Raw genomic sequence first — 23,786 nt, 5'->3', positions numbered from 1 at the left:
ACCTATTTCCCCTACCACAGGGAACGGTGAGGTATTTAAGTGGGAGATCAGATGCAGCACTAGAATCTGAAGCCCACTGCTCCAGATCCCTAGCTGGAACTTTAACCCCAAGTCACACAGCAAGTACAGAGCTGAGTCAAGTCCTATGGGTTTATAAGCTTCATCCCAACAGACAGAATAAATACCTGGGGCCTGTGTGTGTGCCTGTGCACCCGAATCCTACTGCATAGCTTCCGTTTTACAAAGCGGGTGGGGACAGCAGTGCTTGTATCTACTTGGCATAATTGTTCGCAATAAATACAAATCAAAATTAAAGTGGCAACAGTCTTAGCTTAATAAATGCTGTAGCATTTAACGACGAAAATGACTATTGGCTCTTACCGGGTTTCAGAGGCATTTGGAAAATTTCCACTGGACCTTACTTGATAGTTTATTCTTTCAAGAAATCTGTTGCGCCTTTCCTTTGGCTTAATTCAGTGACTATGGGCCCCAGGGAGCTCACGCTGACATAAGGAGACAGTCGCACTGTTCCAAATGCAACGCCACTTCATTCGACTGGATCAGAATTTTACAGACACTCTAAAGCCTCTTAAGTCAGACCTGAGACCACAGCTCCTGGATCCCCCAACCAAGGGAATCTTTTACCTTCCCCGTTTCCTTGTACCCTCAACCCATCAGGAAAGACCTTTAAGCGGGAAACCTTGGAAATGGCAAATGCATAGTAGTGCACAGCTCCGAACAGACCGGTGGCGGGGCAGAACGTGTTTAAAGGGCCCCCGCGCCAAGCAAAGCGGTCATTGGATGCGGCAGCTTTTCTGAGCCAATCGCAGGCACGAGCGGTGACGTCACCACGGGGCCCGCCTGACGTGCACACATGCGCCGGATTACCTGCCCTTTGCCAAGCCAATTCGGGCTGCTCCGGACAGTGTGCCGAAGTCTCCGATGGGCGCCGACAGTGGACGCGGTTGGAACCACTGAATACTCAGGAAGATCCGAGGGGAACGGTGGGCACAGACCAAATCCTGACTCCTTCCATTCCCTTTGAACAAGGAAGGAGGCGGTTCCTACTGAACAAGCTTAGGACTGATATCCAGACAGGAAGCGGTAGTATTAGTGCCTTCACTGATTGGCCCAGGCTCTGTCATTTACTTCTACTGAGCCAATGAGACCCAAGTTTGAACCCCTCTAAGAGACAGGCGTTCTCAGTCAGAGATCCTATTTGGCTTCTCCTTCAATAAGACACAGCTACAGAAACATATTTTTCCCGAGAGAAGGGCACACCAACCCCAAATCCCAAACACAGACCTAGTAGAGATCACAGAAAACTCACAATATCATGATAAATGTGTCCAAGGGTCAGCATAACACACTGAAATATGATGTTTCCTAAGCTTCAGGCTAACTCACCAGGGTGTACAAAGAACCCAGGCTGGGTGACGGCAACTGTAATTCCCACTACTTTTTTTTTTTTTTAAAGATTTATTTTATTTATATGAGTATACTGTAACTGTTTTCAGACACACCAGAAGAGGGCATCAGTTCTCAATACAGATGGTTGTGAGCCACCATGTGGTTGCTGGGATTTGAACTCAGGTCTTCTGGAAGAGCAATCAGTGCTCTTAACCACTGAGCCATCTCTCCAGCCCCCCACTACTATTTTTTTTTTTGTCTATTTTTCGGAGCTGGGGACCGAACCCAGGGCCTTGCGTTTGCTAGGCAAGCGCTCTACCACTGAGCCAAATCCCCAACCCCCCCACTACTCTTAAGGGCTGAGAAAGGATGGTCAGTTTGAAGCCAGCCTGACTTACCCATATTAAGGCCTTGTCTACAGATTCTCCATGTGCCCACTGGCTTCCCTTCCTTACAGGGAAGCACACTAGGCTGCAGCTCCAGAGGTCCCACCCTCAGCAGCCCCGCCTACACAACAAACACGAGCTTTAGTTCCACATGATTTATTAGAGGGACGAGCCTGCTGGCAGGCTCTGGTGATGCTCCCGGCTTGTGAGGATGCTGCTGTGCCCTTCCTTCTTGATGCCCATAATCCACAGACTTGAATGGGATGCGTGCTCCCCATTACCAGCTCTCTACAGTACAGACAGGACCCTTCTGAGTGCTGGCGGGGCAGGGCTGTGTGGTGCATGTCCGCAGGATAGAGAACACCAAAGTGCAGCTGGGGAGGAAGGCCAGTGTCCAGCATCCCAGTCCTGTTGGCCACGCTGCTTCTATCCTGACTCTCAGAGCTGTGATGGGTGGCAGACACATGAGCTGTGGGTCCAGGGCCAAACCTCACTCCCCATCCTGGTTGGGTTGGATAAGTCTATATTCCACCGCTTTCTCCAGACAGGCTGCAGCAGCCCTGGTGACTGGGCTCTCCTCGCCCTTGGCCAACACTGACAGGATCTCCAGGACCTCGCTCTCCATCAGGGTGCTGGCGATCTCCTTCGAGGACTCCATCATGTTCAGCACCACGACAGTGCCCCGGTGCTGCAGCTCGGGGTTGGGGCTCAGAAGCAGGGCCTGCAGGATCTCCAGCCAGTGCGTGGTCTGTAGGGAATGGTGGGTGTGAAGACCTAGCAACAGGCTCGACTCTGGCAGAAAACACATGTGTACCCTGGGAGCTCCCCCACAGAAGAGCGATGCTACCATGTGAGGAATTGCTAGTTCCCTCACCCCCCTCCATGCCCCCCACAAGAACAGGCAACTAACCACTTGTGGGATACGGCTGCAGAGTGAGGGCCGCATGGAGGTGAGCATGGCCAGGCCACCGGCAGCAGCCCTCCGCAGAAGCTCATCATCTTCTCCGCTGTACAGCACCAGCAGCTTCAACCGGTCGTTGCCCTGGGCTTCGAAGAGATCCTGTACCTGCGAACAGACGGGGAGAGGACCCTGCTACCTCAGCCCACAGCCTGCTCAAAGTGCAGGGCCGCCGGCATCTCTGTCACGGTGACCGGCTGGACCGGCCCTCACCTCTTTGCTCATGGCTAAGTTACACATGCACTCTGTAGCTGCCCGGCGGATCATCTCATGCTCCTCAAACATGTAGCCCTCAATCATGGGCACGGCCTTCTCCTTCAGGATCTTCTGTCTGTAGGACAAGTTGGCACACGTGACTAGAGTCTCCATATCATCCTGTACCACACTACCCCAGGTGGCTAGGCCCTGAGCTGAGGCGCTCCCCCAGCAGTGCCCACAGGCTTTCCTGTGCGGGTTATGAACTGCAGAGCTTTCTAGCCTTCTGGCCTGGCTACACACAGCATGGGGGTGTCGAGCGTCCTGGAACTTAGCAAAGCAGGGCGGTTATGAAGATAGCTCGGTAAACATCAATCTTCTGCGCTCTGAACCTGCCCAAGCTGCCTCAACTGTTTCACCTGACGCTCATCATAGCCCCAGGCTTGAATTATCTTCCTTAATGTCCACCTTACTCCATGGATAGTGGTGGCTACCGTCTCTATTTAGCCAAAGCAGAAACTGGGCCGCATGGTGAGTCATGTGTTCAAGGTCACCGTGCTAACAGCTAATACACATTCACTGTGACTACTGCCAGGGCCAGATACCTAGGAACTGAGGGCTTTCGGGAGAGGTTGGGGAGTCTGGCCTAGAACTCACAGTCAATCTTCCTCCCTTGGCATGAGCCACCACTTGTGCCTGATGAAGGGTTTTATAAGCATTTTCTCAGCCATCTCTCCATGCTACTACTCCACAGTTAGATACCTAACTAACTCTGAGTGGAAGCTGAGGCAGAGTGACTTAAAGACTTTCTTAGGGTGAGTGACCAGTGAGTGTCAGCAGTCTGAGGAGAGGAGGAGGAAGTAGTGGGCAGAGTCAGGGCCCCAGCGCTTCACCCTGCCACCCTGGCATGACTGTGTCCTCTGTATGTGGCAGAGTCATTGTGAGGCACACAGAATGACCAGGAACTGTCTTCCAAACCCCAGCGTGAGTAACTGGGGCTCACCCAAATCCCTGTGCCAAGCTGCATAGGACCTTACCTAAGCCTCTCACTGATCCCGGCCAGGTTCGTTAGGGCCATGAGGGCCTCGAAGTTCTGCAGTCCTGAGCAACTGAGGTGCAGCAGAGAGACAAGGGGCCGGACTACTTCGTAGATCTGTGATAGAACCCCACACATCAGTGCTCATGCAACCCCACGGACCCCCAGCAGGGAGCCCACCCAAGACAGTGGCTCTGTGACTGTCCTCTACCCCAGGACTCAGCAATACTGCCACTTCCTGTTGGTCATGAGAGGGAGACCAGGCCGGGGGCCATCAGGGCAGAATGAGGGAACAGGAGGGCCACAGGCAGAGCAAGGAGACACGTACCCGCTCACCAGGAAAGGTCATCTCTGGGTTGGAGGTAATGGTAAGCTTAGCAAGAGCCTGTGCTGCCTTTGTCTGCCCAACGTCGGTGCCTTCCAGGGCCAGCGGGAGCAGAGCCTATCAAACAGCCCCAGCCCTGTCAGTGCCCAGTCTAGCATCGATCCTGACTGCACCCTCCCTCTCATTCTTTCCATGGGCCTGAGAGTACTCCTGCTCAGACTCTCCCTCATTCTGAGGTCTCCTGTTAAAACTACCCACACTTCCTCAACCACCTATTAGGTGTTAAACATGGGTTGTGCTGGGCCCTGGGGCCAAAGAGGGAAAAGGAGACAAACGCAGGACCTTTATGGGCCTAAAGGACTCTGGGGCGCCTCTCCACAGAAGCATCACACTTGCTGGTCACTATTAGTGTCCTCCAAGCCAGAGCCACTGAGTCATGTTTACAGGTGGATGGCTCAGGATCAGGAAGGAGTCAGAAGCCAGCTTACCTTGCCCCCTCCCTGGGCAACCACGGTACCTCGATCCTCCACCTCCTCCACCAAAGCCAGGAAGACCCTGCAGGGAAGAGACATGGTGAATGGGTATGGCCCAAGGTTCTGGTAAACAGGTATTTCATTCTTAAGCAAACAAAGGAAGACGGCCGAGTGCTCTCCCACCCACATAGCAGGCACCTACTCCAAGAGGCATGCTGCAGGCCGAGGCAGGAGTTAGGAGGCACAGGCTGGCTTACCTGGAGAGTAGCTCCCTACAGGAGTTCGTCAGCACTGGGCTCTCCGTCTTCACCATACACGTCATGGCTGACACCACACCCGCTGCCAGCAGCTTCTTCACACGAGCCCGCACGAAGCTTGGTTTGTCCTGCGGGAAAAGGCAGTCTGGGAGGAAGCCCTAGCTGGCTAGGTAGGAAAACGTGCACTTTCCTCACAGAAGACACTGAGGACCGTGTTGGAAATAACCAGCAAAGGAAAGCCCCCCCTTAAGGACTCGTCACCCAGCTCAACTGCTGCCCCCGCCCCAGGCCTCCTCGCAGGCCCGCACCTTGGGGTGCTGTTCAGGCACGTGCTGCTTGGCATACTTAGCCAGCTCCACCATCTTGGGGTCGGGCTCCTCATAGTCGTAGCTGTTGGTGCAATTGACCAGGGCCGAGCCTACGGCAAAGAGCACCGACCTCTCTTCAGACTGCCGGGAGAGAGGGACATTCAGCAGGGCGGTCCCAGCAGAGCGGCCCAGCTCAGAGCAGCTGAGCCAGGCCTCCATGCCACCCTCCACAGCCTCACCTAAACCTAGAGGGAGACTGGGAACCTGCTCCAACCCCAGACTGAGAGCTCACAATCCCAGCTCCTAACTCCTCCAGGGCAACTGTGCTTCCAGAAGCACAAGGCCACACAATGCAGTGCTCTGCTTCCCAAGATCATAGGGACATGGGTAACCTGCTAAAGCCCAGTAAGCTCACATCCTAGATCCCACCCCTAGGTGAGAGCAGGAACCCGCAGAGCTACCCTGCTGAGCTGGAACAGGGCCTTCAGAGCAGCCTCGTCCTCCACAAACTCTTCCTTCACATCAGCGTCAAAGGTGAGGTACGCCAGACCCTCCACTGCCCAGCGCCGAGTACCCGCATCAATCTGGTCATTGCATAGCCACCTGGGACACGTGTGATCGTGGGTATGATCAGAGGTATGAAGCGGGAGCCAACCATGGTACAGGTACAGGCCTGTGATCTCTGCACTCGGGTGGCAGAGACAGGACGGTCACAAGTTCTAGGCCGGTTTGGGTTTAGTGAGACCCTATCTCAAAAAAACAAAATAGGACAGCAAATAGAAGTCGGAGAAAGAAGGGGTAACCTGGACAAATCGGAGCCAGAGGCTCAGGGCTGCCCTTGACACCGTCACTTATGAGCGAGGATCTGGGAGGATTTGTCTAAGGGAAAGCAGGTCCTGCCTGGGATGGATAGCAGAAAACAAAGGAGTTCCATCCTCCACCCACACCCTTTTAAGTGTGTGTGTGTGTGTGTGTGTGTGTGTGTGTACATATGCACGCCAGAGGATGATGTCAGTTTGCTTGGGAGCTGAAGTTAGGCTAGCAGTCGGCAAGCCCCCAGGATCCTTCTGTCTCTGCCCACCACAGCAGAGGTGTGACAGGTACGTGGGCAACCACACCCAGCTTTTGAATAAGGTGCTTAGGGTTCACACTCAGGCCCTCCCCGTCGCACCCACTGAGCATCTCTACAGTTCCACCCCCTGTCTTAAGGTCTGTCCAGAAATGGAGAAATACGACTCACTTTCGGCACTGCTTGGCCAGTTTGAGAGTAGAGCCTTCAGCAAACTGCTTCATGCTAAAGTCAGTCCCTCCAGCTGATCCGAGCTTACAGAGTCCCTGGAGGAAGAGGACAAGGCCAGTTGGTTGGTGCCTAGGATGGAGACCACAGCCTGGCTCTCTCACCAGGCTTGGGATCTCTCCAAGGCCCTCTGTCATTGCTCTGGGAAGGCCACTAACATGAATTCATCAGCCTCTCCACAGGTGACAGACACAGGGAGTGTTGGTCAGCAGCCACCTACCGAGGCGGGCACAGGACACAGTGACTGGTCGAACTGACACCTAGTGTCCTGAGCCATGTCCTTTCTACCCTCATTCCCACTCTACACTGTGTCTTACTCTGTCCCTTTCATGTCATAAAAAGCACTTTGTGCCAGACATAGTGGCTCATATGCATAATCCCAGACTTTGGAGGTAAAGGCAGGATGATCAAAAGTTGTAGGCCAGCCTCGGGTTTATAACGAGTTTGGAGCCAGTCTGGACTACATAAGCTAGTCCTGGCTCAAAAGAAAACAGAAAAGCCCTGTACTTGAGCCATGTCCTAAATCCTCACCAGACAGAAACCCAGGACTAACTGTCTGTGCTAGGTGGGTTCTTCGTCAACTTTACACAAGCTGGGGTCGTCTGGGAACAAGGGACCTCAGTTGAGGAATGGCTTGCATCAGACGGCCTGTAGTAAGGCCCAGGTGCCATCTCTGGAAGGTGGTCCTGAGGTGTACAAGAAAACAAACTGAGCAAACCATGTGGAAGAAGCTAGTAAGCCAGCACTCCTTAATGGTCTCTGCTCCAGTTCCTGCCCCAGGTTCCCGCCCTGCCTCCCTTTCAAAGAAAGCTGTAACGTGAAAGAAAGCCTTCCACTCCAACTTGTTTTTGTTAATGGTGTTTGTCACGGCGATAGAGAGTAAGCTACAACAGTACTCAAGGAGGAGAACCAGACCCCCACAGTGATGTCTACGGCTGGCTCATGGATGCCCAGAAAGACCAAACAGTTTCTGCTTCTCCATAGGCCTTTCAACCAGCAAGAGAACAGTGTGAGGCACCGTACATTCCTAGACATCCTCTGTACCTGGGTCACCCCCCACTTGATCATAAGCCCTTCAGTGGCAGGAGCCAGGCCCACACCTGGAGCCCCAGTGAGGTCCTGTGTGGACTTTCACCTGCAGTGCCGAGCTGCCCCAGGAGACACCAGCTGACCAGTCCCCTCCCATCTCACCACTAGCGCTCTGATGCGGATGCTGTCCCTCTCGCTGCCCTTGTACAGGTCCTTGAGCAGCGCGACGCCGTTGGCAGTGATGAACGAGGCCCGCTTGGCTTTGCCGGCTGCATGGATCAGTGCTTCCACTGCCACCAGCTGTTCTTCCTCCTGCTCTGAGGCGCACAGAGCGATCACACTCTCCATGACACCGCTCAGCTCTAAGGCCCGGTTGCCAGCGTCACATGGGCCCTGCAGAAGGCAGGACACTGTCTGGATGGCTCGCAGCTTCCCGGCCAGCCCTTGGCCCTCAAACCAGCTCCTGAGGGGCACAGAGTCATAGCTGTCATGTCAAAGCACATACAAGGGGCCTCTTCTCCCTGTCTCCCCTACAGTAGGGGGGCACTTGGTGCTAGATGGGCAGAAACAGCAAGGGAAGCTAACAAAGGAAGCCTGACCATCCCAACAGCAGTCACCACCTTCCACTACTGCCCTCCACTCAGGCCTAGGTAGGGACACTCCACCAAACAAAGCTTTCTCTCAGACACACTCCTTTCCTGTACCCCTTAAGATCACCCCACTGTAAGCTTTTATTGTCAGTCACTTCTCCTCAGCTGTCAACACCTCAAGGGTAGACTGTCACGTTTAGTTCTTGGGTTATAAAAGAAATCCAGGAAGTGTTTGGCTTATGTGTCATGCGTGACACATCTGCTGCAGTTTTCCTGGCGTAGTCACTTTAGAACAAGAGTAGGTTTTGAGCTGGGCGCACTGGCACATACAACTCCATGTCCTGGCTACTCTGGAGCCCAGGAGTTCTAGGCCAGCCTGGGCTACATAGTAAGACTTTCATCTTAAAATAATTTGGTTGTTTTGAATGAATGTCTCCCATAAACTCATAAATTTGAATGTTTGGTCTGTAGTTGGTGGAACTCTTTGGGAAGGATTAGGAGGTGTGGCCTTGTTGAAGAAGGTGTGGCACTGAGGATGAGCTTTGAGGTTGCAAAGCCCACTCCTTCCAAATTAGTGGGCTCTCTCTCTGTGTCTCTGTTTCTCTATCCCTGTCTCTGTCTCTCTGTCTGTCTCTGTCTCTCTGTCTGTCTCTGTTCTCATTCTCTCTCTCTCTCTCTCTCTCTCTTCATGCCTGCCTGCTGGCTGTCAAACTCTCTGCAATGATGGTTATAAATTCTACTCACCCTCTGAAACTGTTAAGCCCCTAATAGACGCTTTTATAAGCTACCCTGGTCACGGTGTCTCTTCACAGCAATAGAAAAGTAACTAAGCACTGAGGTGGGGGTGTTGGGGATCACTTTAGCTTTTAGTCCTCCCTTAGGGTTGCCCTCCATGCTTTCTCCTGGAAGCCGCAGCAATGGGAGAGCCGCACGCTCCCTCACCTGATGTAGTTCTCACAGAGTCGGTGGAAGTTCTCCCGCTCAGCATCGCACTTCAGGTCATCAAACAGCTTGCTGAGGAGGATGGAGGCACTCATGCGGCTGTTTGCGGTCACCGTGAGCTCCCCGGCGGCCTCCGGCACGGAGCCCCCTACCTCCAGAATCTTTTTCAGACCTGGAAAGATACCCCAGGGAGACAGTAGAGCACTGGTGCCAACCCCTAAAGGGAGACAGCCCAGGACATGCAGAGAAAAGCAAGGCCACCTCTCTGTCAGGGAGGTCAGAGTTCAAACAGAGCATGACAGTGTGAATCCATGGAGGAAACAGAAGCAGGCTCCATGGACCACTGCAGAGGGCTGCCGGGCAGGGCCTTCCCAAGTCCTCTCTTCCTTATCTCTTACTTATCATTTTGGAAAGTGAGAAGTGTACCCTGCTACGTTATGACTTAGCTGTCTTCTTCCTCCAAGTGTAGCAATGACAGCTAAGCACTAAGAAAAACTTCAAATGGGCCAGTGAGATGGCTCAGCAGATAAAGGTGCTTGCTGCCAAGTCTGACTGACCTGATTTCAATCCCCAGGCCCCACATGGTAGAAGGAGAAAATCAACCTTGGCTTGCTACCTTGACTTTCACTAGGGTCATGGCATTTGAACACACACACACTTCTTCAGGACTGTCCAACATACACACATTTGTATACTCACACACATGACACACATACACACAACTGGAGGGTCTCACAGGGGTTACACGGGCTACAGGAGGGCAGCTCAGGATAACTCATGGCTGTGTGTGATTACTTTTCTTGTCAGTTGTACAGAGAAGCAGGCCTCAGACACCCAAGCAGGTTTTTCTAAACCGCACCGCTTACCTTGATCAATGACCCAGAGTGTGAGGCTGTTGTTGGGATCCTTCGGTGACTTCCGGGGTACCATTTTAATGAGGAGAGTCAGGGCATTGTCCCGGCCTTGGCCAGAGACCCCCACCTCAGTCAGAAGCTCCAAGAGGTTACTGATGAGAACCTTCAGCTCCCGGGCAGGATCTGGCAACAATACACATTAGTGATCAATGCCTGTGACATAACGGGTTCAGTCCTCTGCAGAACAAAACAGCACAGGGCTGGAGAGATGGCTCAGTGGTTAGGAGCACTGACTGCTTTTCCAGAGGTCCCGAGTTCAATTCCCAGCAACCACATGGTGGCTCACAGCCATCTGTAATGAGATCTAATACCATCTTCTGGAGTGTCTGAAGACAACTACAGTGTACTCACATACATAAAATAAATAAATAAATAAATTAAAAAAAAAAAAAAAAAAAAAAAAGCAAACCAGCACAACAGAGCAAGGTACATTACTGGGCTCTACAGTGACCCAGCCCTGTGTGACTGCTGAACTCCCCAAGAGTCAGAGAGACTCAGGCAAAGGAGGATTCCCTCCTGGGCTCTGAGCTGAGCCTACCTCTCCTCAAGCACCCTGGCTATTAGATCCCAGAGGAAAAGCTGGGTATGGGGCCTCAGACCTATGATGTCAGCACTTGGGAGGCTGAGGCCAGAGGACTGAGAGGCTATGTGCTACCTGGCAAGCCCTAAACCAGCATGTTCTCGGCAAAACAAAACGAAAGAATTTAGAGTACAATATCACCACTAAGCCACATTTCGGAACAACCTGGAACTGCGTATCTCACCCTGAGAAACTGGCTGGCTGGATTCAGCCTCATCCCCATCCACAACACTACCATCCAAGGGACCAGACCGGCTTCCACTCACCCACGATAATGGCACCTTCTTTGCCTCGGAAGCCTTTCTTGACGCCTTCCTTGAGGGCATCAAACATAACCTGCAGCAGGTGGCAGGCTGCCAGCGACACAGCCTGGTTTTCCACACCCAGGATGGAGACGACTCTCCGAGTTCCTAGGACACTCAGGGTCGCCACTGTCTAAGGAGGGAAAGAGTCAGACAGAGGCTCTGGTTGGTAAAGGGCAGCCACCGTGATTCCTAATGGTGAGTTAGTGAGTATGGTCAGAAAGTGCGCAAACACCTGGGTGGAAGGGCCAGCTCCAAGGAAAGTAGGTGTGTCTAATGGTTATGACCTGGGGCCATGCAGGTATGACCTGGGGTCATGCCATGCTTCCTGGCTGGGCGGGTCAAAGGAAAGCATCTCATTTGGTTGTGGTGGCATCACCTGCAATCCCAGACAGAGGCTGGATAGCAGTCAGTTCTAGGACAGCCAAGCCACATATCCAGTGTCTGAAAACAAGGAGGAAGAGATAGGAGGAAGAGGAGGAGGAGAAATTCCAGAATCCCCATCCACCTCGGCTCACTGATGCGAGAGAGAAGACAAGCCCCAAGAGTGACTACTCGGTCTCATGTCTCCTCCAGAAGAAGGCACACCTTAATAGAGCTCCCTGACTGATGCCAGTTCCTTCCCAACCCCAGCACTAAGGTCTGCATGCGCTTGAGGGTGTGAACATGCATGGGCAGATCTGCAAGGCCTAGTCATCGCTCTTGTAAGCCAGAGAGCCCAGGAGGTCTAATGGGTTCGTCTCAGCTCACATAGACCTCTGGGAGCATAGAGGATGCTATGGGGTGTCACGGTTGGACTATTCAAAGGATAGCCCAGGCTTGGCCTCAAGGGATTTCATCGACTACATCCAAATCTACCCTTCTTGGAACTGGAGCTTCCTCTAAAAGCAATCAAGGAGCCCAGCATGGCAATACATGCTGCGATCCCAGAGGGAACATGAGTTGAAGGCAGCCTAGACTACAGAAGACGACCCTGACTCTAAATAAGCACGTTTATATACATAAGAACATACTGATGAACCAGAGGCCAAGTTCCTATCTCCTGGGTCCAGCCAGCACAGGCAAGAGCTGGGGCCATGGACTTTCCTGGTCCAGAAGCAAGGCTGTCCTTGCCGTACTGTCCACGCCAGGACAACAGTCCATGCTGCTAATCGGGTCACTAGAACTAAGGGGGAGATGCTGGTGACATCACTGACATCTCTCCTCTCTGGAGATAAAGGAGTCAGCCCTTTAGAGCACATTCAACACCCCTTTCTGAACAGCACCGGGTGGGGCAGTGACCAGGTGTCCCTGTGGACTGTCTTCAGGAAAACGCTCAAGGTGTAACAGGGCTAGGTTTGTCCTTTCTGTTCCTACTCCACCCTGTGTGTGGGGGTCTTTTCTGTCCTTTTTATTTTTCCCTTCTGGTTGTGTCTGTGTCACTCTGGATCTGTCTGTGCTTTAAGAACAAGATGTGGTTTTGGAACAAGATGAGGAATGAAAGCGCAGACAGGTGGAAGACATTAGTAGACAGACAGACAGACACACAGACGGAAGCAGTAACTGGACCTCTCCACACCACATACCCGCGACTGGTGCTCCGAGCAAATGCCGACCAGCGTGCGCAGGGCTGCTAGCATGAGGTCAGTCTCTCCCGTGTCCAGCAGGCGCTGCAAAAGCTGAACCCCATTGCTCCGGAAGATCTTCTCGGCTCCAGCATCCTCTCGGGCCAGTACCACAAGGTTCTGAGAGGCCTATACCAGAGGAAGTACATTCTAATGTTGATACAACATATCTCCAAAGGCAGGGTGAGCAGAAAGGCCCTGAGCTCTAGACCTCACAGATTCCCCTTAGCATCCAAGAGGTGCTAGCTATAAATTCAACCTCTGGGAACTGCAGCTTCCCTCTCTTCAAGTAGCCTGGAGAGCTTGCTCTCCTGAGTGATGGCTAGAGTGGAATCCCTAGCAGGGCTTCAAGAGCAAAGACAGCATCTCAGTCACACTGTGTGCAGATCCTGGCTCCAGGGTGGCCACCAAGGTGCTCTGTGAACACCAGTTCCCTTTCCTTGCTTCACATTAAGGACTCACGAGCTTCTATGCAGGAGGCATGCCCCAAGGTTCAGCCTACAACAGAGCAGGTCAGCAGGACACCAGAGGCCCACACCACTGAGCAACAGAAGGATGTGCGAGAGCTCTAGTGGCCCACTCCAGGACCCATACCTTCTGCTTCTTCTCTGTGCCTTTCTCTTTGGGATCCAACAGTATCTGAAACATCTGTTCCACTTTGGCATCTGTGGAGGACATGTACCGCACCTACGACAGAGCAACAGAGCACAGAATAAATCACCCGTCTTCGTCAGACGTGTCCTATTTCCTAGGAGTTCTCCCTGGCTCCCTCTCCTGGGAGGCTCAGAGCTCAGGGCCAACAGCTAGCAACCATGGCAGGCAGGAAGAGACTTGCCAGGTATCTCCTCCTAAACTTCCCAGGGCCCTCTCTGAACTACGCCCTGCTTGGGCACGAGGGCTTGCTGATGCCAAAGGAAGTGCCTTCAGATGGGAGGCATTTGTTAGCCGCAAGGAAACCAGCTCCCAGCAAATGCCGGCCATCATACTACAGCAGCCTAATGGACATGCTGCTATTGCACTGCACTTGACAGTCACTTACAAGAGGCCGGAAGGTTATGAGGTAGCTGCTAACACTCCTGTTGATGCTGTGTGTGCGTGTGTGTGTGTGTGTGTGTGTGTGTGTGTTAAAGCAAGGTATTTTTTGGAAAACCTCTTTAACCCCATTCTTTTCTTCTAATATTACCATTTTGATAAACACAACACATACATACAAACACTCATTCTCTTTTTTCTTGTTTTTTTAAAATACAGCCCAGGCTGGTCTTGAACCATTTTAATAACCACACACACACACACACACACACACACACACACACACACACACACACACACACACACACACACACACACACACACACACACTTTTTTTTTTTTTAAATGTAGCCCAGGCTGGTCTTGAACTCACAAAGTTCTGTCTGCTTCTGCTCCTGAGTGCTGTGATTAAAGGTGTGCACCACCAGGTTTGGCCTCTAGTGGACAGTTTGTTGTTGGTTTTATTCACAACAGGGTTTCTCTGTGACAGTCCTGGCTGCCCTAGAATGCACTTTGTGGATCAGGCTGGTCTCAAGTTCACAGACATCTGCCTCTCTCTGCCTCTGGGACATTAAAGGTGTGTACCACCCCACTGGCCTGGTGTACATTTTTAACAGGCCTTTATTTTTATTGTTTGTTTTTTTAAGACAGAGTCTCACTATGTAGCTCTGGCTGTCCTGGAACTCATTCTGTAGACCAGGCTGGCCTTTAACCCAGAGGTCCGCTTGCCTCTGCCTCCCAAGTGCTGGGATTAAAGGTGTGCACCACCGCCTGGCTTTTATTGTAAAATGTTAGTATTTTTCATCGGACTTACACAGATGCACCCGAATGTTCCCAGACATGACATATTATTTGGGTCCTTAAGTCAGCGACAGAGTACGTTCCTATATGTAATACCACATATCTTGCTTTTCCGTCTACCAATCACACACGATCATTTCTCAGAAACATTACTGACCTAGTCTGTTTAGTTTTGTTCTCTCCTTGCTGAGTATACAGGCAAGTCCCAAGTCTCTCTTACTATAAACAAAACTGAAATAAAAGTCAGACATCTGAAACTCCAACACTTGGGAGGTGTAGGTAGGAAGTCAAGGCCATCCACAGCCATGCAGCAAGTCCAGGACTAGCCTAGGTTGCGTGAAACCCTGTCTAAAAAAAGTAAAAATAAAAATGTTTTTGGAAGCAAGAGAATCAGGGGTTCGAGGCCAGCTTTGGCCTCGTAGTGAGTCTAAGGCTAACTAGATCATCACCTGTTCCTTTACAGCTTTGATATGCTAATGTACTGCGGCCTTATGGAGCCAAATCAATTCCTACTTTCCCCAGGTGCTGTAAGAGCCCACACACCCACATCCACACCACCTATATACCTGCTTCATTCTTTGCCAAGTACAAATGTATACATACACCGAAGAACCACACTTCAAGCATTATTAATGTGTGTTGGTTACCAGTAGCTCCCGTCTGGAGCACTGTGTCTATATCCTTGACCCAGACCCAGGAAATCCCCAACTTCTCTTGGCTCTTCACATACCTTCTCCTGAATCTGGCCCCCAATGTTCCTCAGGGACTCCTGGAAAACTTTGTTCTTGGGTTCTAGGCTCACACATCTCTTCAGGTCAAGGACAGCCTGGTCCAGGCGGCCCAGCTTCTCTAGGGCTTGGCTTCGTCGATAAAGTGCTTTGACATCCCCACCGTCCTTTTCAATGGCTGAGCACAAACAGGAGCTCTATCAGCACCCATGAGGCCACCGTCTCCAGGCAAGAGCAGTAAGGATAGATCTTGAGGGCCAAAGGAAGATAGGGGTACGAATGTGGAGCTCTGTGCTTCAGCCTCAGAAAAGGTGAGGGCAGCTGCAGAAAAGGAAAGGCCGAAGAAGTGGGAAAGCAAGCAGAAAGACGAGTGTCTGGGACCAAAGGAGGAGAAAGGGATGGCTCGGTGGTCCCAGAGTCCTTGACCACCACAGAAAACCCATTGCTCCGTACGAGGGCCCACACCCCCCTACCTTTAGATGCCTCTGATTCTGCTTTGCTGTAATCTTCCTGTAAGAAAGATCAGGAGCCTGAGAGGAACTAATCGAGTGGCAACGACACCCCTGTTTTACTGAGCCACCTGATCCCTCACCACCCATGCCTAAAGACCACTGGCAATTGTGGGTGGCTAGAAAATGCCCAGCTGCTGCGCACAGCAGCGGCTATGGACAATCCCAGGCCCAGGTAGAACCAGGTTAGAGCAACCCGACCCCCTCACCAGCTTGAGGTGGCAAGCAGCCCGGTTTCGGTGCAAAATAGCCTGGTCCTGGGGCGTCGCGCCGAGACTCAGGGCCTGGGTGTAGGCGGTCAGGGCGCCCTCGTAATCCCCGCATTTGAACAGCTCGTTGCCCTCCTTCCGCAGCTGCTCGGCTGAGCTGGCCTATGGAGAGAAAGACGGTGAGCAGAGCAGCGCGGTTGGAAGAGGAGCCGGGTCCGGGCAGAGTCCCATTTAGGGCTAGAATGAAGTGACGGAGTCCAGGTACGAAGGCGCATGTGCGAAGGGGAGATGTCGCAGGAGAATCAGTACGCACCCCGGGGTCGGAAGGTCGGGGCTCGGGGGTCCCCGGACCACTCACAGTCATCACGAAGCTGAGCTCCAAGAGCCGGTGCAGGCGCGGTCACTGGAGCTAACGTAGCCCTGGGCTCGGGAAGATGCAGGTGACTGCCCCGCCCCAGCAATGCGTCAGGGTTACGCCAAAGAAGGCGAGGCCAAGAAGAGGTTGCAAGGGCAGGGTACTCGGCCGCGTTGCGCAGGCGCGGGCGCAGGCGCACGGTCAAGGATGCTTCCCGAGCGCCTTAGTCTGTTCCCACTGGGACCTGTAGGGGGCGCGCGGCAGAGGCCCGAAAGGAAAGGCGGCGGCCGCGGGAGTTTTGCCTTTCTCTCCGTCCCGGACCACGGCAGAAGTGCACGAAATCTGCAGTCATCAATGCCATCAACAGTAGACTGTAGATGCCCAGTGCTAAGAGCGGGCCTGGGCCTCTAGGGAGAGAGGAGAGAATCAAAATTGTCCACTGGCTGCACTGTACAAGTCAGGGTTTACAGAGCCTAGAGTCCCGAGAAAGCGCGGGATAAATACAGACTATGTGCGCATATTTTGCAAACAAATTTGGGAGCTCGCAAGTACCTTGAAGACGAACACGGCTAGATTCAGAATTAAACCCCCTACTACAATGTGTCCATGGACTACAAGATCCTCTTTATTAACACCGTCCAAACCCCTTAGGACATAAAGCAGCTTCCGTTACTTCGTTTTCAATTTTTACAGATTGTTTGTAATTATGATTTAGGTGACTTCCTCTCCACTAGTCTGGAAGCTACAAGTCTCCCAATGCAGAATTCAAGGACAGAGCCCAAGACACTGAAGCACCCTGTCAGTGTTCTGTGAATCTGGGGGCTAGAGTTCTTACCTGAGGATGGGTGGGGGCTGAAGAGTAGACAAGTTTACTTGGTACAGGGCCTCAAATTCATCCAGGGTACAGCAGGAACCCCCAGCAGCCTGCAGGTGGCAACAGTAGGCTTCCTCGGGAGTATCAGAGAGGCGAGGACAGAAAAAACCAGGGTAGTGGCGGCCTTCGGCATCCCGTGTAGTCTGACACAAATGGGGGTGGTGAGCCAGTGCTGGAGAGAAGCAAGACGTCTATAGAGAAGGGAGGTTACCCACATCCCTGGCACCCTGTTCAAAGTGCAAAATGGGGTCCAAGTCCCTAACAGAAGAGAAGAGGAGGCTCTCTCCACCCACCACTGGCAGCTCTCCCAATACCCCAAATCGCCCTCAGAGGATAGGGAAAGTATACCTGAGAGGTCGGTTGGCTGAGCGAGGTTCATCCAACTGAAAAGCAGTCCCACACACAGGCCTGTCAGCAGAAGCCCTGGATTCCTCTGGAGGCCCATGAGAAGTCACCTCCACCGCAGTTGTAGTCCAGTATGGGAATCCAGTATGGGTTCTAATAAGCCTTGGCTACAGACAGTAAGGAACCTGACATTAAAGTCGCAAGATTCTCAGGAGTGGAAACTCCTCTGTTACAGGCTTATAGGAAGATGAGAGTGATTAGGGCCTATCATCAGCTGGGAAATGTGAGGCCTTTGGCTCCAAACTGCCTACAAACTGGCTCCAAATTTCCTAAGCAGAAAGGAAGAAAGGAATGCCAGGGGAGAAAGAAAAGAAATGAACACGTAAAGCCAAATGTGTTTCTGTCTACCCATCCCTCAACTTCTAGGCTGCTATGGACGCCTCGGGAATACTAGCTATTCCATTTTAATCCCTAGAAACCTCTGTTCGGCCTGTGGGGCATCCCTCCGGAACTTCTGTGACATGGCAACCACCAAGCCTGCTGGAGAGTCCTGTCATGAAGCTTCCCCCTGAGCCTTATCTCCCCAGCCACCAGCCCAGACACAAAAGCTACCTGCCTGGTTGGAATACCCTTAGCAGCTAGCTAGCTATCTCCATTTCTCAGAACCCGTCGGGGAGACTCCAACATCTTGCTTATCCCTCATACTTCAGAGCTGCTGACACTAAGACGGGATTTCTCCAGAAGATCCAAAGCTCGGCAGCCAATAAAGAGTGAAGGATTATTCCAGTGCCTACCAAAGCTAGGTGACATTATGTTCCTGAAACAGCGGGGACAAGACTCATTTCCTCAGGGGCCCAAAGCAGAGGTCTGGAGACTGAAGCAGGCTCCCTTATGGTTCAAGAGATTAATGTAAACAGTTTCTATAGAAACCATGCTGCCTCCCAGGAGCCCAAATCTGAAGCAACTGAACAAGATCCAATTCTCCAGAAGATCAAATCCTAGCATTGTTAGGACCAAGATGTTAGGTTTAGATGCCCATGGTAACAGAGACTGACCCTGTGGGGAGAACTATGTCTGAAGCACTTTGAAAACGTTCCGGGCCTTGCCAGGTTGTAGATGGCCTTTTTCTCATGGAAGAAGCTGCCTCTGTCTCCCAGTCTAGACAAAATGGGCTTTCCTCACGGGCCCACGGCCGCCTGTGCCTTCCAGCTCTATACACAGCACTCTGTGAAACCATCGTTGCTGGTTTTGTCTCTGTTTTCAGAGAGCCAGGATACTATGTCCTTGAACCTGGAGCAGAGACCAGAGCACCAAGCCGCTGTGATTGTTGAAAAACGGTTTTCTATATCCAGGATCTCAGCCTTTAAAAAACCTCCATGGGGACTGGCATGATGGCTCAGTGGATAAAGTGCTTGATGCACAAGAATAAAGACTTGCATTCAGATTAATGCAACAGCCGGGTAAAAGGCTGGGGGTGGCGACCTATGACTGTTGTGCTGGGGAGGCGGAAACAAGAGACTCCTTGAAACTCGTTCGGTAGCTACTCTTGCTAAATACCTGGGCTACAGGTTCAAGGGGAGTCTTTGTCTCTAAAACTAAGGTGGAGACTTACACGCACGCGCACAAACGTTGGGGGAGGGGAGAAAGGAATGAATTACAGCTTGTTAGAAATAGCTCCATTCTGCGAGCCTCCGAGGCGCCAGGCGGCGCTATAGGTGATCCGTTCGAACTCCGAAGCTTCAGTCCCCCGCGCCACCCGCGCGATGGGATCGGAGGCAGCTCAGCTGCTGGAGGCTGCTGACTTCGCCGCTCAAAAACACCGACAGCAGCGACGGAAAGATCCTGAAGAGACTCCCTACATCAATCACCCCATCGGTGGGCGTGCCGGTTGGGAAGCAGTTCTCTCGGCGGGTGGGGACTGACTGGGACACAGAGCGAGTATAAATTATTGAGCGCCTTCTTCGAGTCTCAAGCGTTGTATCAACCACTTTTCATGCGTTATGCCGTGTAAGCCTCACCTGGGTAGTAGGCAGGATTGTTCCCTTAGTACAGTCGATATCCCAAGAGGGTAAGGGACTTCCCAAGGTCATCCAGCTGGTGCGGTTCTACATCTGGCTCCCTCTAGTCTGACTTCTGTTTTGCCCCTGCCAGGTGTAGCCCGGATCCTAACCCATGAGGCTGGAATCACTGATATTGTGGTGTTGCAGGTAACTTTACCCTTCTCTGCCAGGAGGCTGGTGTGGGGAAACGAGTACTGATAAAAAATGGGTGCCGTTTGGCTAGTAGGCAGTGTCACTATGCTGAATGGCCGCCTATCCCCAGGCGGCCTTGCTCCATGACACAGTAGAAGACACAGATACTACCCTGGATGAGGTAGAGCTGCACTTTGGAGCACAGGTTCGACGCTTGGTGGAGGAGGTAACAGATGACAAGACTCTGTCCAAACTGGAAAGAAAGCGGCAGCAGGTGGAACAGGCACCCCACAGCAGCCCAGGGGCCAAACTAGTGAAGCTGGCAGACAAGCTACACAATCTAAGGGACCTGAATCGCTGCACCCCTAAAGGTATGCTCCCCAACTGGCTCTGAGGAGAAGGGGAGGGATGTCCAGCTTCTGAAAACATAGGCTGGTCAGATTCCCAGAAATAAACGGGGATGGGAGGGAGGGGTGGTCCTAACACCTCCAACTAACCCTCCTAGGACAGCCTTCTGGGGGAGGGGGAACAGAGTTGTGGGTCATGGAGAAGTCGTCAGATCATACCACTGCAATTCATCTTATGGCCTTGTTTGTACCAAAGCCTGCCAGGAAACAGGCAAAAGACAATGCTGGCCTTGACAACACACGAGCAGGTTTCTGTCCACTCTTGTGCAGGATGGTCAGAACATCGAGTCCAGGAGTACTTCGAGTGGGCAGCACAGGTGGTAAAAGGGCTTCAAGGAACGAACCAGCAACTGGAAGAGGCACTAAAACAGCTGTTCGAGGAACGAGGGCTGACTGTCTGAGAGAGCCTCCATGCAGTCCTGTGGCATGGCTCCAGTAAGGCCCAGGAAAGATAGGATTCTTACTGCATCTCCAAGTGTCCTCATCTCTCACATTCCTTCATTCAGCCCAGACACCACGGGCTAAAAGCTTCTGCCTTTTTTCACTCAGCTGAGCCCCAGATATGGAAACCAGAAATGCCCATCATACACTAACAGCCTTTCCTTAAGTCTTGGCTCTGTTTGCTGTTTTTCATGGTGGGACCTCTGGCCCCTTAGGGACCTAAGACTGGATGAGCCTTGGTTTATAAGTCGTGGAAAATAAAGCACTTAGGGTAAAGGCTTAAATTGCTGTTCCTCCTTCTCTGGTCTCCCCGAAGAGGACCCACATGCTGGATACTCATTTCCTATGTGTCTTTTGCATCAGCTCCCCTGGGTTGAAAGCATCGACCCTTGGAGCATGGCGTCCTTATCAACTGAGCTGGACTATGTCTTTACGAAGGTCAGATGATGTAGTTGTGGGATGGCAGATATACTGGAAAGGAATGCCACCACTTTTTGGCAACTGGCTGGGAAGGACAGAAATCCCAGTAACATGAGAAGGCTAGAAGACCTCAGTGCCCCAACACCAACTGCAGCAGTTGATTCGTGGCCAAAGCCTTGACCCTTAAATTTTATTGGCTTCCTGGGCTGCTAAGTCACTAGCGCTTCCAAGTAACCGGAAGAGGCCCTGAAGTCGCCCCGCCCATAGAGGTGGGTGGAGTCTGTAGAAAGAAAAAAGCTGTGGAGGTTTGAGTTTGTGTGCGGAAGTCCCACAGTGTGGGTGTGGCAATCAGAGAGCTTGTGGGGAGTTGGATATCGCCCTCCATCATGTAGGTATGGGATATCAAACTCAGGTTTGTCAGGCTTGGCGAGCTGATGCCTTTACCCACTCAGCTATCTCGCCTTCGTTGCCTCTTTTGTTGTTGCGTTTTTGTTTGTTGGAGGGGGATAGGGCCCCCACAGCCTTTCTATAATTCTCCTGCCTCTGCGACAAAGCGCAACCATACCAAGGCTACCCCGAAGGCTTCTTAAATCTCATCGGCCATACAAAAATCTATAGGTTTTACACCGAAGCTAATGTTAAGCTGCACTTGAATTTTCCATTCTTAGAAAAACACCTGCCTGAACACACGGACACAGACACACACACACACACAGAGCAGCCATTCTTCACCCTCTTCTGGCTCATTATACCTGTTGGCCTCCTATCTCTGGTCCTTTTTGCTACATTTTGCCCTTGGCATGGTGTACAGCCATCTTTTCATGCTTTTTTGAGTCTGGCTGCTTTCTGCTCCGGTGGTTGTCTTTGGCTGTTCCCACAACCTCACCCCGCCCCCACCCCACAGTGTGTCTAATAGACAAGCCTGGGTGTTCAGTTTTGGTCTTTGAGTGAAGTTCAGAGCCAGCAGGCAGGAGACAGGTGGGGTCCTTGGGAGTTTTAGAGTTTTCTGCTTTCCTTCTTAGCCCCTTTGGGAGGGACAGAATTCATCTCCAGGGCACAGTGAGCCTCATGACTTTAGACCATACCTTCAAACTTCAACTTTTCCTTCATAGACAAGGTCCTCCATCTTTTAAAACATTTTTTGAGAACTGGAGTCAGGCTGTTTCTTCTCATGCCGATCTACAGAGCAAGTCTGCACAAAGAAGGTGCCTGTTTGCGCTGTGGCTTGTTGGGTCTCCTTGGCCCAGGTGGACAGAAGCACCTCTGCCTGAAGCACCTCTGCCTGAAGCAAGCTTTCCCTGCGTTAGGCAGAGATTCTCCCCTCCCTAGGGTAAACTACATGGTTCCCTCTTTCCTTGTTTTATAATGGCCACCATCCCCCACACACACCAGCAAGAAGCCTGTAAGACCTATCAACCTCCCACAGGTTCCCCCTCTTACACTTCATTCAACTACAGAGGGACACATATACTCAAACCATAGCATTCAATGCTTACATAGACACTCAGGGGTTTCACCCTCTAAGGGACTCTATCACTGGCCACCATCTCTAATCTTCAACTGTATCACAATGTAGAGGCTAAGAAGCCCTTCTTGGGCTTTTTTTTTTTTTTAACTTTTATTTATTTACTCTCCATTAGTTTAAATCCAGTATGTACAGCATCACACGGATTCTGTGTCCAATGGCCTTTGCAGGAAGGTTGCTTCGGAATTTGGGGCACAAACCATGCCACTGTTTCCATGGGCCCGAGCTACTTTTCCCCAGATCACTCTGGTTTTGTTTGGTTTGCCTCCAGGAGTCACTGTATTGTTTTTTGCTTTGTACACATAAGCACACCTCTTGCCTAAGTAGAACTCCGTTTCATCTCGGGCATAAACACCTTCAATTTTAAGAAGAGCCCTGCGCTCTCTTTGGTTCCAGAGGCCTCGCTTGTAGCCAGCAAAAATGGCCTTGCACCACAGCCTTCCAGACATACTTGTTTTTTTAGAAGTCCTGTTCCCAGCAGGCCTCCAAATGCGCCAAGATGGTGGAAAGAGCCCTTCTTGGGCTTCTTATGAGCAGACTATCCTAGTTAATCAGGGCGATGCAAAGTCAGGAGCAGAAATAGACCCAGCCGCTCCTGGCAACCATCAGAATTTGAATTTTCTTCCCACTGGGCCTAAACAGAACTAGTTTGTCAGAAGATCAGTCTCTCTGTCCTGTCTCACTATGTGAGGCTCAACTTTACATACATTTTTGCTAAGAACAAAAAATTTCAGAGACCTCTAGTTGAACTATAAGCCTCACCCCTCCACTACATAGTTTTTTTTTCCTCTTTGTGTGTGTGACAGCTAGTAACATTTTGTTTGTTTGAGATGGAGTCTCAGTGTCACTCAAGCTGGCTCTAAACTCCTGGGCTCAACAGACCCCTCCTCTGTCTCCAGAGTAGCTGTACTGTAAGGACCTCCTTACCCACATGACAGCAGACTAAGCAGTTCCAGTTCAGGTTAGAAATGCTACTCTTGTCCATGAATTCCTGCTTCTCTTCATGCCCTGGGGAAGGCAGATCCGGACCCTATCTGAGCCTGATCCCCCGCAAGATGATGAAGCGCCTCCCTCACGTTTGCCTGCCCTTCTCTCTGCGCCTCCAGCTACCCACTCAGTCCTTTCCTTACGGAACTGGATGTATCTCGATGAGGAAGTCCTTCCCTTTCTGGTGATTGAGGTTGTTTTGTTGTATCCACTGAAGACTGTTAGCTTCTCGCTGGGAAGGCATCAATGCCTGAGCTCTGTAGACAACGGCTGCTGCTTTTCTTAAAATAGTATGCACTCACTGCGTACTGAGGACAGTATAAACCAGGCATGGTGGCGTGTACTTATAATCCCG

General features: G+C 51.7%; 2 protein-coding genes and 1 pseudogene across 3 annotated transcripts; 1 reads left to right on the top strand and 2 right to left on the bottom strand.

Moving 5' to 3' along the window:
• Positions 1-1,936: 1,936 nt before the first annotated feature.
• On the bottom strand, positions 1,937-16,354 carry Unc45a (unc-45 myosin chaperone A). The gene is made up of 20 exons (XM_032893347.1): positions 16,199-16,354; positions 15,886-16,047; positions 15,641-15,677; positions 15,170-15,345; positions 13,201-13,293; positions 12,568-12,735; positions 10,967-11,135; positions 10,073-10,243; positions 9,207-9,378; positions 7,837-8,137; positions 6,589-6,683; positions 5,810-5,951; positions 5,349-5,489; positions 5,041-5,168; positions 4,799-4,865; positions 4,314-4,427; positions 3,987-4,102; positions 2,968-3,085; positions 2,707-2,862; positions 1,937-2,544 (listed from the first exon to the last, which is right to left on the bottom strand). Exons 1-20 carry the CDS (start codon positions 16,247-16,249, stop codon positions 2,287-2,289), a joined length of 2,835 nt encoding a protein of 944 aa, XP_032749238.1. The 5' UTR covers positions 16,250-16,354; the 3' UTR covers positions 1,937-2,286.
• Positions 16,355-19,180: 2,826 nt separating this feature from the next.
• Hddc3 (HD domain containing 3) lies at positions 19,181-20,783 on the top strand. 2 transcript variants are annotated; one of them, XM_032893344.1, is made up of 4 exons: positions 19,181-19,334; positions 19,611-19,666; positions 19,782-20,022; positions 20,329-20,783. In XM_032893344.1, the coding sequence occupies exons 1-4, from the start codon at positions 19,223-19,225 to the stop codon at positions 20,457-20,459; spliced, it is 540 nt and encodes a 179-aa protein (XP_032749235.1). In that variant the 5' UTR covers positions 19,181-19,222; the 3' UTR covers positions 20,460-20,783. The 2 variants fall into 2 exon arrangements, with proteins under 2 accessions (XP_032749235.1, XP_032749237.1); XM_032893346.1 differs by having other exon boundaries at positions 19,216-19,466.
• A 1,772-nt stretch (positions 20,784-22,555) lies between these two features.
• On the bottom strand, positions 22,556-23,344 carry LOC116893233 (annotated as a pseudogene).
• Between the last annotated feature and the right edge of the window lie 442 nt (positions 23,345-23,786).

This window comes from Rattus rattus, chromosome 2 (assembly GCF_011064425.1).
Source record: "Rattus rattus isolate New Zealand chromosome 2, Rrattus_CSIRO_v1, whole genome shotgun sequence".
Taxonomy (NCBI): domain Eukaryota; kingdom Metazoa; phylum Chordata; class Mammalia; order Rodentia; family Muridae; genus Rattus; species Rattus rattus.
The sequence above is the reverse complement of the archived record's forward strand: the minus strand, read 5'-3'. Positions and strand labels throughout refer to the sequence as shown.

What these genes read in the sequence shown, in the direction of transcription:
- Unc45a (XM_032893347.1), bottom strand. Translation starts at nt 16,249, where the DNA reads ATGACTGTGAGTGGTCCGGGGACCCCCGAGCCCCGACCTTCCGACCCC. An exon ending in TCCGCATCAGAGCGCTAGTG is followed by an intron (nt 6,684 to 7,836) that starts GTGAGATGGGAG and finishes CTCTTCCTCCAG; the next exon opens with GGACTCTGTAAGCTCGGATC. An exon ending in TGACCTTTCCTGGTGAGCGG is followed by an intron (nt 4,103 to 4,313) that starts GTACGTGTCTCC and finishes GTTCTATCACAG; the next exon opens with ATCTACGAAGTAGTCCGGCC.
- Hddc3 (XM_032893344.1), top strand. Translation starts at nt 19,223, where the DNA reads ATGGGATCGGAGGCAGCTCAGCTGCTGGAGGCTGCTGACTTCGCCGCT. An exon ending in CTGATATTGTGGTGTTGCAG is followed by an intron (nt 19,667 to 19,781) that starts GTAACTTTACCC and finishes GCCTATCCCCAG; the next exon opens with GCGGCCTTGCTCCATGACAC. An exon ending in GAATCGCTGCACCCCTAAAG is followed by an intron (nt 20,023 to 20,328) that starts GTATGCTCCCCA and finishes ACTCTTGTGCAG; the next exon opens with GATGGTCAGAACATCGAGTC.